The sequence below is a fragment of the Asterias amurensis genome, chromosome 9 (genome assembly GCF_032118995.1).
Source record: "Asterias amurensis chromosome 9, ASM3211899v1".
In the NCBI taxonomy this organism is placed as follows: domain Eukaryota; kingdom Metazoa; phylum Echinodermata; class Asteroidea; order Forcipulatida; family Asteriidae; genus Asterias; species Asterias amurensis.
In genome coordinates, this window is record NC_092656.1 from 4,490,328 (window position 1) to 4,504,752 (window position 14,425).

Consider the following 14,425-nt stretch of genomic DNA (forward strand, 5'->3'; position numbering starts at 1 on the left):
AACAATCTGAGCTACACCCCCCAAAAAGATCAAGGATTTCAGTGATCAGGGATTATTTGGCTGACTGTTGTAAACATTGTTGTTATAGGTTGCAAACTACTTGCTGGACACCAATCTAGTCATGGACGACGATGAACTCTATGCCTTGTCTCTTGAGATTGAACCTCGCCAATCACAGAGAGTGTCTTCAAGCATCTGAAGAGATTAAATGGATTACCGCGACATCTGCCAAGAAGGAGGGTTTAGGATTAAGAGATCTACCAAAGAGGAGGAGATTAGTGAGAGAAGCAATCAGTGAAATGTGTGCTCAGGGTCAGTGTTGAGGTATATCTGCCCAATTGGCAAAGGTCTTCAATCCGATATGGATCAAGTGGATTATGAGATCAGTGAAAGAAGGGATTAGCTGAGGAAGATATGGCTGGAAACTGTATGGTTTATATGTGCAATATATCTTGCATTTGAAAATGAAAATGAAAATTTGAAAATGATATTTGTGCATGTTGATTATGAATGTTCAGTTCACTGGAACCTTGTTCTGTCTCCAATGCTGTTTTCAGTTCCAGTCCAGTTCTTATTTAAGTTAAGATGATGCTGGTACATTATCTGATTTGAGGAAGGGTTCTTGAGAGGAGTCCAGCTCCGGTTCTGGTTTGGTTCAAGTTCTGATGATGTTTACACCAGGAAGACTCGGGAGAGTGCTTTGCTCTCTAGAACCTAGTTCTAGTTGTAGTTCTGGTAAGATCCTTTGGAACCTGTTTGGTTTTGTTTGTAGATCAGGTAAGATTCTCTGGAACTTGGTTCTTTTGTAGTTCAGGTAAGATTCTTTTGAACCTAGTTCTGTTTTTAGTTCAGGTAAGATTCTTTGGAACCTCGTTCTATTTGTAGTTCAGGTAAGATTCTTTGGAATCCGTTTGTAGTTCAGGTAAGATTCTTTGGAATCCGTTTGTAGTTCAGGTAAGATTCTTTGGAATCTGTTGGTAGTTCGGGTAAGATTCTTTGGAACCTGTTTCTATTTGTAGATCAGGTAAGCTTCCTTGGAACCTTGTTCTATTTGTAGATCAGGGAAGGGTTCTTGAGAGTCTGGTTCTGATTGTAGTTCAGGTAAGATTCTTTGGAACCTCGTTCTATTTGTAGTTCAGGTAAGATTCTTTGAAATCTGTTTGTAGTTCAGGTCAGATTCTTTGAAATCTGTTTGTAGTTCGGGTAAGATTCTTTGGAACCTGTTTCTATTTGTAGATCAGGTAAGCTTCCTTGGAACCTTGTTCTATTTGTAGTTCAGAGAAGGGTTCTTTTGAGCCTGGTTCTGATTGTAGGTCAGATAAGATTCTTTTGAACCTGATTGTTTTTGTAGTTCAGGTAAGGTTCGTTGGAACCTGATTCTATTTGTAGTTCAGGTAAGAATCTTTGGAACCTCGTTCTATTTGTAGTTCAATTAAGGTTCTTTAGAGCCTGGTTATTTTTGTAGTTCAGGTAAAATTCTTTGGAACCTGGTTCTATTTGTTGTTCGATTAAGGTTCTTTAGAGCCTGGTTCTGATTGTAGTTCAGGTAAGATTCTTTAGAGCCTGGTTCTATTTGTAGTTCAGGTAAAATTCTTTGGAACCTGGTTCTATTTGTAGTTCGATTAAGGTTCTTTAGAGCCTGGTTCTGATTGTAGTTCAGGAAACATTCTTTATAACCTGGTTCTATTTATAGTTCAGGTAATATTCTTGAGAACCTGGTTCTATTTGTAGTTCAGGTAAGATTCTTTGTACAACTCTGATGGTGCTGGTAGAGTTAAGAACCAATTCTGCTTCACCCCCATTCCAATCTTAATATCAAAAGTCAGCTGAAATTTAACAAACAGTAGGCCAAATGAATTTAGGCAAGTTGATGATAATGAGTAAGATAATCTACTGATCAATAAGCAGATTATGCGGAGGATTTATTGAACAAAATGGATTAGTCACTGGGCAGGGGCTTAAGGAACTACACAAGAGTTTGTCCGGATTGGGATATTGACCCAATTCACCTGACGTCATCATCAGAATAAACTTGGATGCGCCGTTTTGGTGGCCAATTTTTGTGTGTTATTCAGAGAAGTGCGCATTTTAGGTGGCGCAGCGTTTACACATGCTAACCTATTGACCACCCACATGGTGAGCGAGGCAACAGTCGCCGCTTGTGACGCGCGTGCAAGGGGTCAATAGGTGAATTAAGACAAATATAATGGATATGAGATGACAGTAAGACACAAGGGATGGAGATTAGTGGATATCAGCTGATGAGTGGATAATCTCAAGTTCTGCTCCAGCCTAACATTTAGTCTGTTGGTACTTTCCATGCCAAGTATAGTGTCAAGTGTCTAGTTTGGTCACACTCTCGTCTGAACCATCTAAGGATTAGTCTGAGCTATTGGGATTAATCAGCAGATTAGTGAACTTGTCAGATACAGATCAGCGGAGCTGGATTAATCAACCAGGAGAGCCAATCAAAGAGTTTCCCTGTCCGTAATGTTTGTCGTTTAGAATGTTTGATTGTTGAAATTGCTGTATATTTTACTGATATTTAAAACAATGTGAACAGGATTTTTGCAAGTGCCAATGTATGTTGTTTTTGTAAAAAACAAACGTTGCCAACAAATAAGATGAAAGTTGTAATATTGTTATGAATGGTTGGCAATTTGTTTTCGCCGTCAACTCTTCTCTTTTGAAGAAACGTATAATGAGTCAAGAAAGTTTTAGTTATTGTTAGTTTTTTGTTCCAAAAATGGTGTCATTCAATTTAGGAAAGATGCTATTTTTCCCAATTATGCCCAAATTACCTTGTTGCAAATTATACATGATAGAAATTGTTGTGAGGTTTGAAGAAAAGAGGTGTTCCAGTTACCAACCCTTTAATTATTTCATTTGAAAGGCCTTCAAGTAACCCATTTCACAAAGAAATACTTTCACAAAGGGTAACTAAAACTAAAGTGAGTCTTCGCTCAACAGGGCGTGATCATCTGTTTGGTTACTGTTTCCATGGTAACTATGGATACAAACTATAAATTACAGCACCCAGTTTATACCGTTTGTCAATGTGTTGTTTTTGTGTGTGGAATGGTCTTAGCATATATACATGTAGATGCTGACGTATTTTTCATCTTTCTTTCTTTTTTTTCAGACGGTAAATTTATAACTAAGATAAATTATCTTTTCTATCTTTCCATTTGGATGTAAATATGCTGCACAATCAACCATTGTGTGTGAATGTACGTACGGAAAAATTCAAAGATTTCTATTTGAAGATGTATTAACCACTCGTGATGTGTGGTTTCTTAAGTATTAAAAAAAAAATGATTGTAAATTAGTACCGTAGTGTGAAGGGCAATTTAATGTATCATGTATTGATCCTTGCCCAGCTGAAACAACAAAAACGTTCAGGTGCTTTGCTAACCAAAATTTGTCGCGCATTTTTGTGTGGAGTTCAGTACGAAAAATTAGTACGATCTTTTGTGCCAGCCCCAAACCTGAGGTTGATAACCGAAGGTAGGCTTTGATTGTGTTTGTAAAAATGCAGCTGTCGTACAAAGATTTTGCCTTCTCCTGAGGGCGCTGTTTGGAGCCTGTGACGTATGCAAGGGTCTATTACTCAATTGGGTATTAAGTCACGCATGGGTTTACAATAAGGATCAGTTGTAAACAGACCTTTGCCCATGTGGAAATTCTTGCCAGTTGATGTGAATAACAAAAATTTATGATGTTTTATGTTACATTTAACTCAATCCAAGTCTATGGTTAAATAATACAGAAAGCATACAGTATACAGTGAAATTTGATTTCATTACAAAACAATGTTCAGTTAATCCAGGATTGCTTTCACACGGGTTTAATGCTAGAAAGTTTGTCTTGAGATAACTAAGGAGGTGTGCTATTCATCCTGTGTGTGAATGGCTCAGAGGATCAGCTTTTTGCCGTGCAATTTTACAGGAGTTCAGAGCCTGAAAACAACCAACCCTTAGCCACATAAATCCCTATTGTTTGCACACAAATACATTACATGCTGCTCTTGAATACATAATGTACAATCATGAAGTTTAATTGCCTTAAACAGGATTGAGTTACATTTTAAAAATCTATGTTAAAAAAAAGCTAAACAAGACACACATCTGTTTATGTCGTCATTGTACTAATCTTTAAAGAAATAACTTGACCTTCATAAAAACCTTGCACAGAGATCTCTTATAGTGAATTTTTAATTGAATACGGCAGCTTTAAAACTTTCACGGGTCAGTTTTTATGCAATGTTTATTTTCCTCGGTAAGTTTTAAAATGAGACCCTCTATTACCAACTAGCTTTAAAACCAACTAGTGTCACTAAATATTGAAACACCATTGAAAGAACAAACCTTTGCCAAACTTAAAATAAAAATCTCAAAATGAAAAAAAAGTTCTTATTATGTAGTGGGAGCCCAACAAAGTTTGTCTTTTCTTAAAAGTGCAAAATTAATAATTAAATGGAAAACTTAATCCTTTTGAATGCTTACAAAAAATTAAAACCAGAACAGCTAACTATTTTGGGGTAAATTGAGGGGTTCCACTTCAAAGTTTGGGCTCTGCAAAAATGAGTCACAATGGGGGAAAATTAACTTATTGAGTTTTATACATAGCTGAAAAGAGCCAACATCAAGCTTCAGTTTGACATATCTTACACACTTGTGTGGTGTTTGGTTCAAAAGTTATGACCTTTTAAAAAATACATTATGTCACAATCTGAAAGTGACCCATACTGGGGAAACAGCCGTTTAATAAAAACATCACCTATTGATGTTTAGGGGATGAACAAAAAGTACATTTTTTAATCACCTTCATTGATCAAAAACAATAGGTTTTCCGTTCACAAACTGTGAAAATGTAGACCCTAAAGAATCATAAAACCACATTTAAAAAAAAAATTGATTGTTCATCCTCCCATCACTCAACAGCCCTATGCTGAATAGTGGGTTGTTCGACTCATTTTTGTAGAGCCTGTCACATATATGGATGTGAATAGAACATGTCATATCTCAGCCTCATTTCACACTTTCATCTCGATCTCTATACATGCTTTTCTCAAAACAGCATTTTTCGAGTAGGGTGTTTTCCATCGAATGGCCGACCTGTCTTACACAACAAATCATGACCGAACAGATTTTGGTATCTTATGGTTGGTAAATTCATCATTTACTACCGCCAGAGAAACAAGGCAATTTTCTGTAATGTAAAATTCGGTTCTGTAATGTAAATAGTTATAAACAGTTCTCAAACTATTGTATTATTTGAAAGAAAGAAATTAAGAAAGAACTTTTTAAATTACATGATATCTTTTATTCAAAATATATTTAGCACCTTCGTATTTACATGGACTTTCTGCCTTGAGACATGGTTGTGCACTTAGCAATGTACATATAGATTCTTGTTGTTTTAAAAGATAGAACAGTTATCCATAACTTGGGTAAGATCTGATTTTAGACACAAGATATATGTTGATATTTATATTATATGCATTTATTGAATTGTTCCTAACTCGTTTGATTTGTCATTTCTCTTGTGGTTCTGTTGGATATTATTTTTTAATTTTAATTGCAACCTTTTTTTATTGTGTTTTGTTGCCCGCTGACAAATTCACCACATATGTTATTTTTTGTTCACAGTATTGACAGGTGTATCACATTTATGTATCCCCAAAACAATTAAGTGCATCGAATTCTTAACTGACAAGGGACTTTATAGAGCCACGGGTGGATTTAACACAGTGTTAGGACTTGTCTTATCTCCAGTTAAGACGAGTTACTCATCCTACCTTAAGACTAGCTATGCGTTTTGGATATCTCTTAGAACTAGTCTAAGGACTAGTCCTAAGTTAGGACTAGTCCTAACTCTTTGTGAAATCGACCCCTGCATACATAATAGGCTGATAAGGGTTGGCTTAGTGGTTTCTTTCCCTGCCTTTCCACCCTGTGGACCCTCTGGTTCGAATCCCGCTTCAAACCGGAGCCTCGCATGTGGACTGGGTTTTTTTAGTCCCTGAGGCCTGATTTCTCAGAGTTTTTCTCCCGCATCTGACTTTCTGGACATTTCTTCACTATCTTCTCTTTGAATGATTTTAGACTCATGGGTAACAAGAGCAACACACTTATTAATGATTCCTTGCTTTCAGCAGCAAAAATATTGAAAACATTACTAAATATTGTACAAAACTATTGTCCACTATATGTCCACTTAAAGGGAAGGTACACGTTTGGTAATTACTCAAAACAAATATTAACTTAAAAACTGACTTGGTAACAAGCATTGGAGAGCTGTTGATAGTATAAAACATTTTGAGAAACGGCTCCCTCTGAAGTAGCATAGATTTTGAAATAGAGGTAATTGCTCACTAAAATAATAAAAGACTTCTAGCTAGAAGTCTTTTATTCCTACCTGAAAGCACACAAGTTCGTCCAACAAGGGTGTTAAATTTTCTTTCATCATTTTCTCACAACTCCAGTGACCAATTGAGCTCAAATTCTCACAGGTTTGTTATTTTATGCATATGTTGAGATACACCAAGTGAGAACACTGGTCTTTGACAATTACCAATAGTGTACCTTCCCTTTAAGAGACCTAAAGGTAGGTCAAAGGTGAATAAAGGTAAGAATGAGATGCTCTTTTTGTTTAGTGGAAATGTGAAGGGCTTACACCTGCAACTTTACACCCCAAAAGGATTGTTCCTTCGTTCAAATGTGCAATTACTGATGAGAAGATCTACTTTATTTATTGTAACTTTTCCCGAAAACAGAGATTGTTCAATTTCTCTATTTTCCCCAAAATTGATTGTTATCCACGTACTTCATATTTATTGCCCTTACATTAACAGCACGCTTATTACATTAACATTAACAGCAAGTATTTATTTTAGAAATTATTTTTGTTATAATTAACTAAAGTGAAAATTTTATATTGAAGTTAAAAGGAATTGATTTTTCTATAATTTATTGATAAATAAAATGTACGAGACATCTCTCTGCGCGTTGTATATATAATTCTCCTTGCAATTCATTGGCTGTGTACATATTAAAGATAAGCAAGTAACTTGTAAAATTTTCGGATGCCTATTAATTATTATACTTATGGTAATTTCTTTACAATTTTCAGCACAATTTTAAATACAGAACTGTCAGTGTTATAAAGTATTTATTTTACAATGATTATAAAAGAGGTATGTGAAGCGTATGATGTGTGCAACGGCGTGTAAAAACATCGAACAGTTCAACGCAGGGTATACTTTTGGTAATAGTCAAAAACAACTTGGTGAATTGGTAGAACTGTGTGCTTTCAGTTGCCTGAGAAAAGCTTCATGCCTTAAGCCCTTCTCGGATTCAAATTTTGTGGTGAAAAATTACCTCTTTCTCTAACACTACTCTCTAAATGTAAAAGAGTGAAAAACACCACTCGTTACATTTCGAGCTGTCCCTCATATGGCTCTTCAAAAAGAGTGGTGGTTATTTCACTCTTTTAGAGGGGTTTCACTCCAGGACAGAGTGAAAAATCACTCAAAAAGATGCAAACTTCAATCTAAAAGAGTGGAAGAGTTGTCCCTCATATGGCTCTTCAAATAGTTGGTTTTCACTCCTTTACTTTTAGAGAGTATATTACTTCAAAGAAGGTCATTTCTAACATTGTTTTATAATATCAATAACTCTAGTGCCCTTTAAGTAAGTTGTAATGCTCTTTAATTTTTGGAGTTGTTAACAAAAGTATACCCTGCCTTTAAAGTATATAAAGTGCTGCAACATTAAACTCATTGTGGGGTTTACACATCATTAATGGAAGATGCCATGGGGCATAATCTATTGTTTTCAAACTGTGTAGGTCTACTAGCCCAGAATAGTATAAACAGTATTATTGTTTACCTGGGCGCAATCTAATAAAGCTGTTTATAAAGTAACTAACAAAAATGAGCAGGATACCATTCACAGGGTGTGTGTGGTGGTTGTTTTTTTTCCAGGACGAACGTGTGCAGATAATTACCCACATTCGTCCTGGGAAAAAAGCACCTCCACACACAGGGGTCAACCCAGGGAAGCTAAACGAACGCATCCACAGATGCTACATGTGACATGGTATTTTGGCTGGTAACTTTATTCTGGTAAGTAAACTGTGTTGTGCTATTAAAGATTGTTTTTGTCTGAGCAGCTGTGTAGAAATCATGCTTGCCACAGGTCACATGGTCTACATGGCACTGATGTGGCATGCTGCCACCAAGTGTCACATATGGTTTTAAAACTATTGTTTTGGGTTGCTGGCTATAGGGATCTGACTTTGCTGTTTTCTTAGAATAAAGACAATGGTATTGGTGATTTTGGCGTAACTGTTAACTTTGTTGTCCTCTCTTTCAAGTTTGGGTACAGCTTTAGTAATGTCCACAAAACGAGACCCTAGCTTTTGCTGCGGGCATGTTTATAATATCAGCTTATCACTTTTGAATAAAGATTGTTAACAGTCTGATTATTAAAAAAGCCTTTAAAAGTTCACTTGATTCAAAGTTGATCCAATCACCTTGAAAAATGTTTAAACAGCATGCAAAATATGGGATGTAAACTTTTTGTTCTTCTAAATTACATCACCATGTTTAAATTAAGTCACCATGTTTGATCAAACTGTACTCTTCCGAAATCCACCCCTATAGATTGTTATATAGTATGACCAGTTTCCAAATGCATGGAGCAGATTATGCACACAAAAAGTATATTATAAGCTCAAAACAATTTTACTTACTACTAAAGAGAAAGCTACCAGCCAAAATACCATGTCACCTACCATCTGTGATTGGTTTTCTGCTTATTTGTTTGCTGGGCATAAACACATTAGGCAGATCTATAAGATTTGACCCAACAAAAGTCTGTCTGTTATCAGGGCCCACCTGCATAGAGCTGCTTAAGCACACAAACTGGCTATGCACAATTATGCTAACCAGAAAAAGGTGACCGGTGTCGCATGCAATTATGTCCTCTATGCAATACTATCCGGAGGACATTATTGCATATGCAATAATGTCTGCAGGACGGTTTTGCATGTGCAATCTTGTCCGCCCAGACAGAGCTGCATAATGCATATGTGTCCACCCGGACACAACTGCATATGCAGTTGTGTCCGCCCCCGTGCAAAACCATCCCGTGCAGTAAATTAAACGCCCTTGGTCGACGGAACATGTTCGTAATTTTTTTTACAAGCTAAGCGCATGTCATGAATGACATGGGAAATGTTCGCCCGTTGGTTATTCGCTGCAATCATAAAATACGTGAATATTCATGCTGCATATACGTAGGTTCAGTGCATGCATGCTCGCCTACGCGCGCACATACATGTACAGTCATGTATGTCCGTTGGACGGTTTTTGCACAGCCCCGGTCAACACGATTGCATATGCAAAAGTGTCCGGAGCGGACAGTAATGCATGGCGGACACAATTGCATACCGGCCCAAACAACCATGTCACATCTACAACTTGTGAATGGTATCCTGCTCATTTCTGCTTAGCAGGAAATTGTTGAGCATCATTTCCTGCTAAAGCACCTCTCTGACATTGGTCCCAAATTGTTCTAGAGTTATAACATCCATCAGTCTTTTTATTCACTGGCCCAAATCACTCTTCGTTTGTTTTGTTGTTTTTCTGTTGTTTTAAGGGTTTTTTTAGAATGCAGCTGACATTCGGAAGGGTTGTTGGTAACATTTTTATTTAACTCATTAAAACATTTATGACCAGAAATGTCTGCATTGTGATGATTGCCATTTGGTACCTTATTACCGCTGAATGAATAATTGTATCGAGAGATTGATTGAATTAGGCGTAAAGTTATGGTTATACTATTTAAAGATATTTATACATATTTCATTCTTGCATTAAAGTGAAACAAAACAAAGTTTTGAAATCTTAATGAAAGTATGTGTTCTTGTGTTACTGTTATTTAATGAATCATAAGGGTTCTAGGTTTCAAAACACATGCAAAATTCAAACCATTTCAGACCTGCCATTGTATTTCCGTTTGTTTTAAAGGCAGGGTGTAATTTTGGTAATTACTACACAAGATTTCGTTTCATTAAAGGAACACGTTGCCTTGGATCGGACGAGTTGGTCTATAAAAAGCGTTTGAAACCGTTTGTTATGAAATATATATGGTTAGAAAGATGTTTTAAAAGTAGAATATAATGATCCACACAAGTATCTCTCAAAATTGCACGGTTTTCTTTTTACGTCGCGAACTATCACGGTCGGCCATTTATGGGGGTCAAAATTTTGACCCCCATAAATGGCCGACGTGTTATTGGACGAGGTAAAAAGAAAACCACGCAATTTCGAGGCATATTTGTGTAGATCATTGTATTCTACTTTTACATCATCTTTCTAACCATATGCATTTTATAATAAACGGTCAAAAACGCTTTTCAAAGACCAACTCGACCGATCCAAGGCAACGTGTTCCTTTAAAGGAACACGTTGCCTTGGATCGGACGAGTTGGTCAAAACGAAAGCGTTTGTAACCGTTTTTTATATAATGCATATGGTTGGAAAGATGTTTTAAAAGTAGAATACAATGATCCACACAAGTTTGCCTCAAATTTGCGTGGTTTTCCTTCTACTGTGCGAACTAACCCGGTCGGCCATTTATGGGAGTCAAAATTTTGACCCCCATAAATGGCCGACGTGTTAGTCGACGAGGTAAAAGGAAAACCACGCAATTTTGAGGCACGTTTGTGTGGATCATTGTATTCTACTTTTACAACATCTTTCTACCCATATGCATTTTATAAAAAACGGTTACAAAGACCAACTCGACCGATCCAAGGCAATGTGTTCCTTTAAACATCTTTTCAAATCTGTACATTTGAAAAAAATATCAGCTGCAAAAGGTTGTTCTTTATGATTAACAAAAAAATGGGGTCGGGGGTTTTTGAACGGTCGGGCGGGGACGATCAATAATTTTTGTATGTGGCCTAACCTTGGTAACGGGCACTATCATAGGAAGCCGTTTTGGGTTTTTAAAGACACCCTTTGAAGGAATGTAGTTTTGAAGACAAGGTGGTTACTTTCCACCCCAAAATTTGAATGGCATCTGAAGGCATGTGCAAAGGGTGTTTTTTGTTTCATAATTTTCTTTCAACTTGGTGACCCGCAGTTGATTTCAAAATGTTTCAAGTTTGTGATTATGAATGCGGCAAACGTCGTTCGGGGTACACCCGAGTAAGGAAACAAATCCATTTCTTACTAGCGATATTTTTCTGCATACTATAATTAAACAAAAGCGTCTTTGCGCGGTAAAAATTGTTTGACCGACCCTCTTTGCCAGTGTAAATTAACATAAGCTCAAGGAAGTTCGTTCAAAAGAGGGCGCTATCGGTATAACACCGCGGGCTGCCAAAGACAATGAACTCCCATGTATTTCAACCAAAAATTCATTTGAATGCTTAAATCAAAACTAAACAAATATTAAAAGTCTCAAAGCCTCTTGAAAACCTACCTCAAATATGTTTTCAGAACACTTCACTTTAGATTTGTTTTTTGGCAGGTCAGCCGTTCGGAAATTTTGATATTACCCCATAAAAAGAAGGGAAAAAACCGAAATGGTGCTTTTTCAATTTCAGAACCGACTTGCTGCATGTTTTCATCAGGCACCCCTCCAATTCCGACGGAGGGAACCAACAAACTTAAAAGCCAAAGTTTTTCAAACTCAAAAGTTGAAACACAGAACCCCAAGTTGTGATGACAGTTCTTCATAACAAAATAACTGCACAATGACCCCAAAAATGTAGTATTCAAAAAGGAACTGTGTGTTTACAAAAAAAAGGATTATAACTAGCTTGCATTTTAGTGAGGTGCACACGCCCGGCAGACAAATCCGAATAAAATCCTTCACTTTAAATTCCCTATGAAAGAGCCAATGTAAAACAATAGTCTGTATTTTTCTGTTCATTCAATTTGTTATGTTGGCCCATAAATTTCTGCCTCCCACGAAAAGGTGTTCTTGTATCTTTTACGTGCATCTATGCCATCCTTTATGAGGAACCTACGGTTCAATGTCCCATCTCGCGCACGACCAGGACTCGAACCTCCACCCTGCGAGCTGATCGGAAAAACCAGGGCGAAATTTCATAGAGCTGCTTATGAGCAGATAATATCACTTGAAACTGTAGCTTCTTTGAAAAAAAACCTGAATAAACAAGAATCTGAGGTTTAAAGGAACATTACAGAATCGGTTTTGCTAGCAAAAAAGTTGTTGGCATTATACCAAAATAGTCTTGTTCAACGTGGCGTTATGTTTTGGATAATTTGAGTTACTCAATTAAATCTTCAATCACTCTTCCTGCACTCACAAGAAAAAAAAGAAAAAAACTTCTTGATGCTTATTCGTAGGTTTGAAGTATTATTGTTAACTTACTCACCATCATATTAGCCTCTGTCGTGTAATCTGTTTGTCTAGTCTGTCTTGTGTTTTCTTTCTTCTGTCTAGTATTTTATGTTGTTTGTCTGTCCCTAGGTTAAGGCACAAAAGCCTCTGCTTCACCCTAACCTAATTATTGTCCTACTTTAAAAGCTTCCTAATATATATCTATCTAAATCATTGTAAACTTTCAAATCCTAAGATACTAAGTAATACTTTCAACCACTCATAATTTTAATATATTTATAAAACTTTGTAAAATGTGTAAGTTTAAATGTAGGGCAGCAATGAAATAAATGTGTGCAAATGCAAAAAAGCACATTATGTAATCCACCATATACATAAAATTGACAAACCTGTAGAAGTTTGAGATCGATCGGCCATCTGGCTGGTTCACGAGAGAATAGTGAAAACCAATTACAAATTTTGCATTGCATCGATGCCAAAACTAAAATATACATGAACTGACAATCCTGTAGAAGTGCTGCGAGATCAATTGACTATCTGGGTTACGAGAGAATAGTGAAAAAACATTTACAAATTTGGCATTGCATTGATGCTGAGCGATAAACTCCAAACGCGAAATTAGATTATTTATTTATCATCAAATATGACATTTCAGGACAAAAATATTTCAAGGGATGTTTTCTACTATCATCATCATTAGACACGGTAAGTTTTATGTAAATCTGTGATCTTGACTTTTGTTTCTTACCAATCTGTAACGTTCCTTTAATACCCGTCACAAACGTTATTTTTTGGGGCCGGTATCCTTCTTTTGGTAAGCACAAGTTCTCGGCCACGGTATTAATTTCTTTTCAGTCTTTAGTCCACTTCTTGCTACGTCACTGCGGCCCATTTCCGCGGTGAAAAGCTCCTCCGGACGTCCCCGTCCCGTAACTTAATACGGAGCGCACGTACCCTCCTTATTCGCACACCCCGCCCACGCAGAAACTATTTTTGCTGTTGGTACCCGGCGCGAGAGAAATCATTGTATGGGAGTGCTATGGTTGTTAACCGGTTGCCAGCTATTATACTTGCTTTCAAAACCCATGCGGTAAAAGGAAACATAAATTATTTATTTCAGGTTAGTTTTCCTTGCTCTTTTATGGTTTGTTTAAAAACTCACAGCCCCTTATTATTCAAGGATCGGCAAAATTGTATGTTTCACCTTGCAGTTGAAGCTAAAGCGAAATACATGTTAGGACATGGTCATTGAATAATGCACAACTCATATATGAATGTGTTTTCTTTTTCAAATTCAGCTAGATTTTTTTTTTACCCACAGTGGTCACGCCCACTCATGCACATGACCTTCCGGGTTGGTTCTGGTTTTTTTTCCCCGTTTGTTTTCCTTTTTTTCGGGGGGGGGGGGTCCTACTTATATCCATTGGTCGCTCATCAGTTAGGCCCACGTGCACAAACGGAAAACCGTGTTTTGAAAGAGTAGGCCACCAACCTCAACACAACTCCCCTCTACGTACGTTCGTGAGCTCATTATGCAAACAGCACCTTGTAATGCATTGCATGTAGCAATCAACCTTCATTTTACGAAAGGCCACCGCAAAGTAAAGTCGAGTCGCGGCGGATCACGAACACTTAGAAAAACAAGTCAACACGCAAAACTCAAAGGCACAATAAAGTGGTGGCTTTTCGACATTGACACCAAGTTTCATCTGAGTGTATAATTTCAAGACCAACTTCCAACCAGACTTCATTTTGAGAGCACTGAAGTAAGTATGTTGTTTCAGAAAGTGACCGTGAATTTTGGGTTGCCGTATATGGCCGTGGAAGTTCCCGTACGGGGGACCCGCGGTGTCGTCATGACTGCGGGGGGAGGCCGTACAGTACACGGTCAGACGGTGTCATGTTATACCCACCACCGGCCGTTTGCCACTGTGCGGACCTTCATTTCCGGTTGTGGTTTTCTCCCGTATAGACAGCTTCTGGAATTGGTGTTGAGAACTTTCCAAATACCTGTTTGTTTGGCATTACATTACCCGTGT

General features: G+C 37.3%; 2 protein-coding genes across 4 annotated transcripts in view; both read left to right on the forward strand.

Moving 5' to 3' along the window:
* LOC139941398 (ras-specific guanine nucleotide-releasing factor 2-like) overlaps positions 1-10,077 on the forward strand; it is a 103,333-nt gene extending 93,256 nt beyond the window's left edge. For all 3 annotated transcript variants that reach the window (XM_071937868.1, XM_071937869.1, XM_071937870.1), the window contains one exon: positions 89-10,077. In XM_071937868.1, the coding sequence (XP_071793969.1) occupies positions 89-199 (111 nt within the window). In that variant the 3' untranslated portion in view covers positions 200-10,077. The remainder of the gene's footprint in view (positions 1-88) is intronic.
* A 3,906-nt stretch (positions 10,078-13,983) lies between these two features.
* The window catches only part of LOC139941322 (furin-1-like), a 56,986-nt gene continuing 56,544 nt past the window's right edge, over positions 13,984-14,425 (forward strand). Inside the window, exon 1 of the mRNA XM_071937755.1 lies at positions 13,984-14,152. The gene's annotated coding sequence lies outside the window, so the exon portion shown is untranslated. The remainder of the gene's footprint in view (positions 14,153-14,425) is intronic.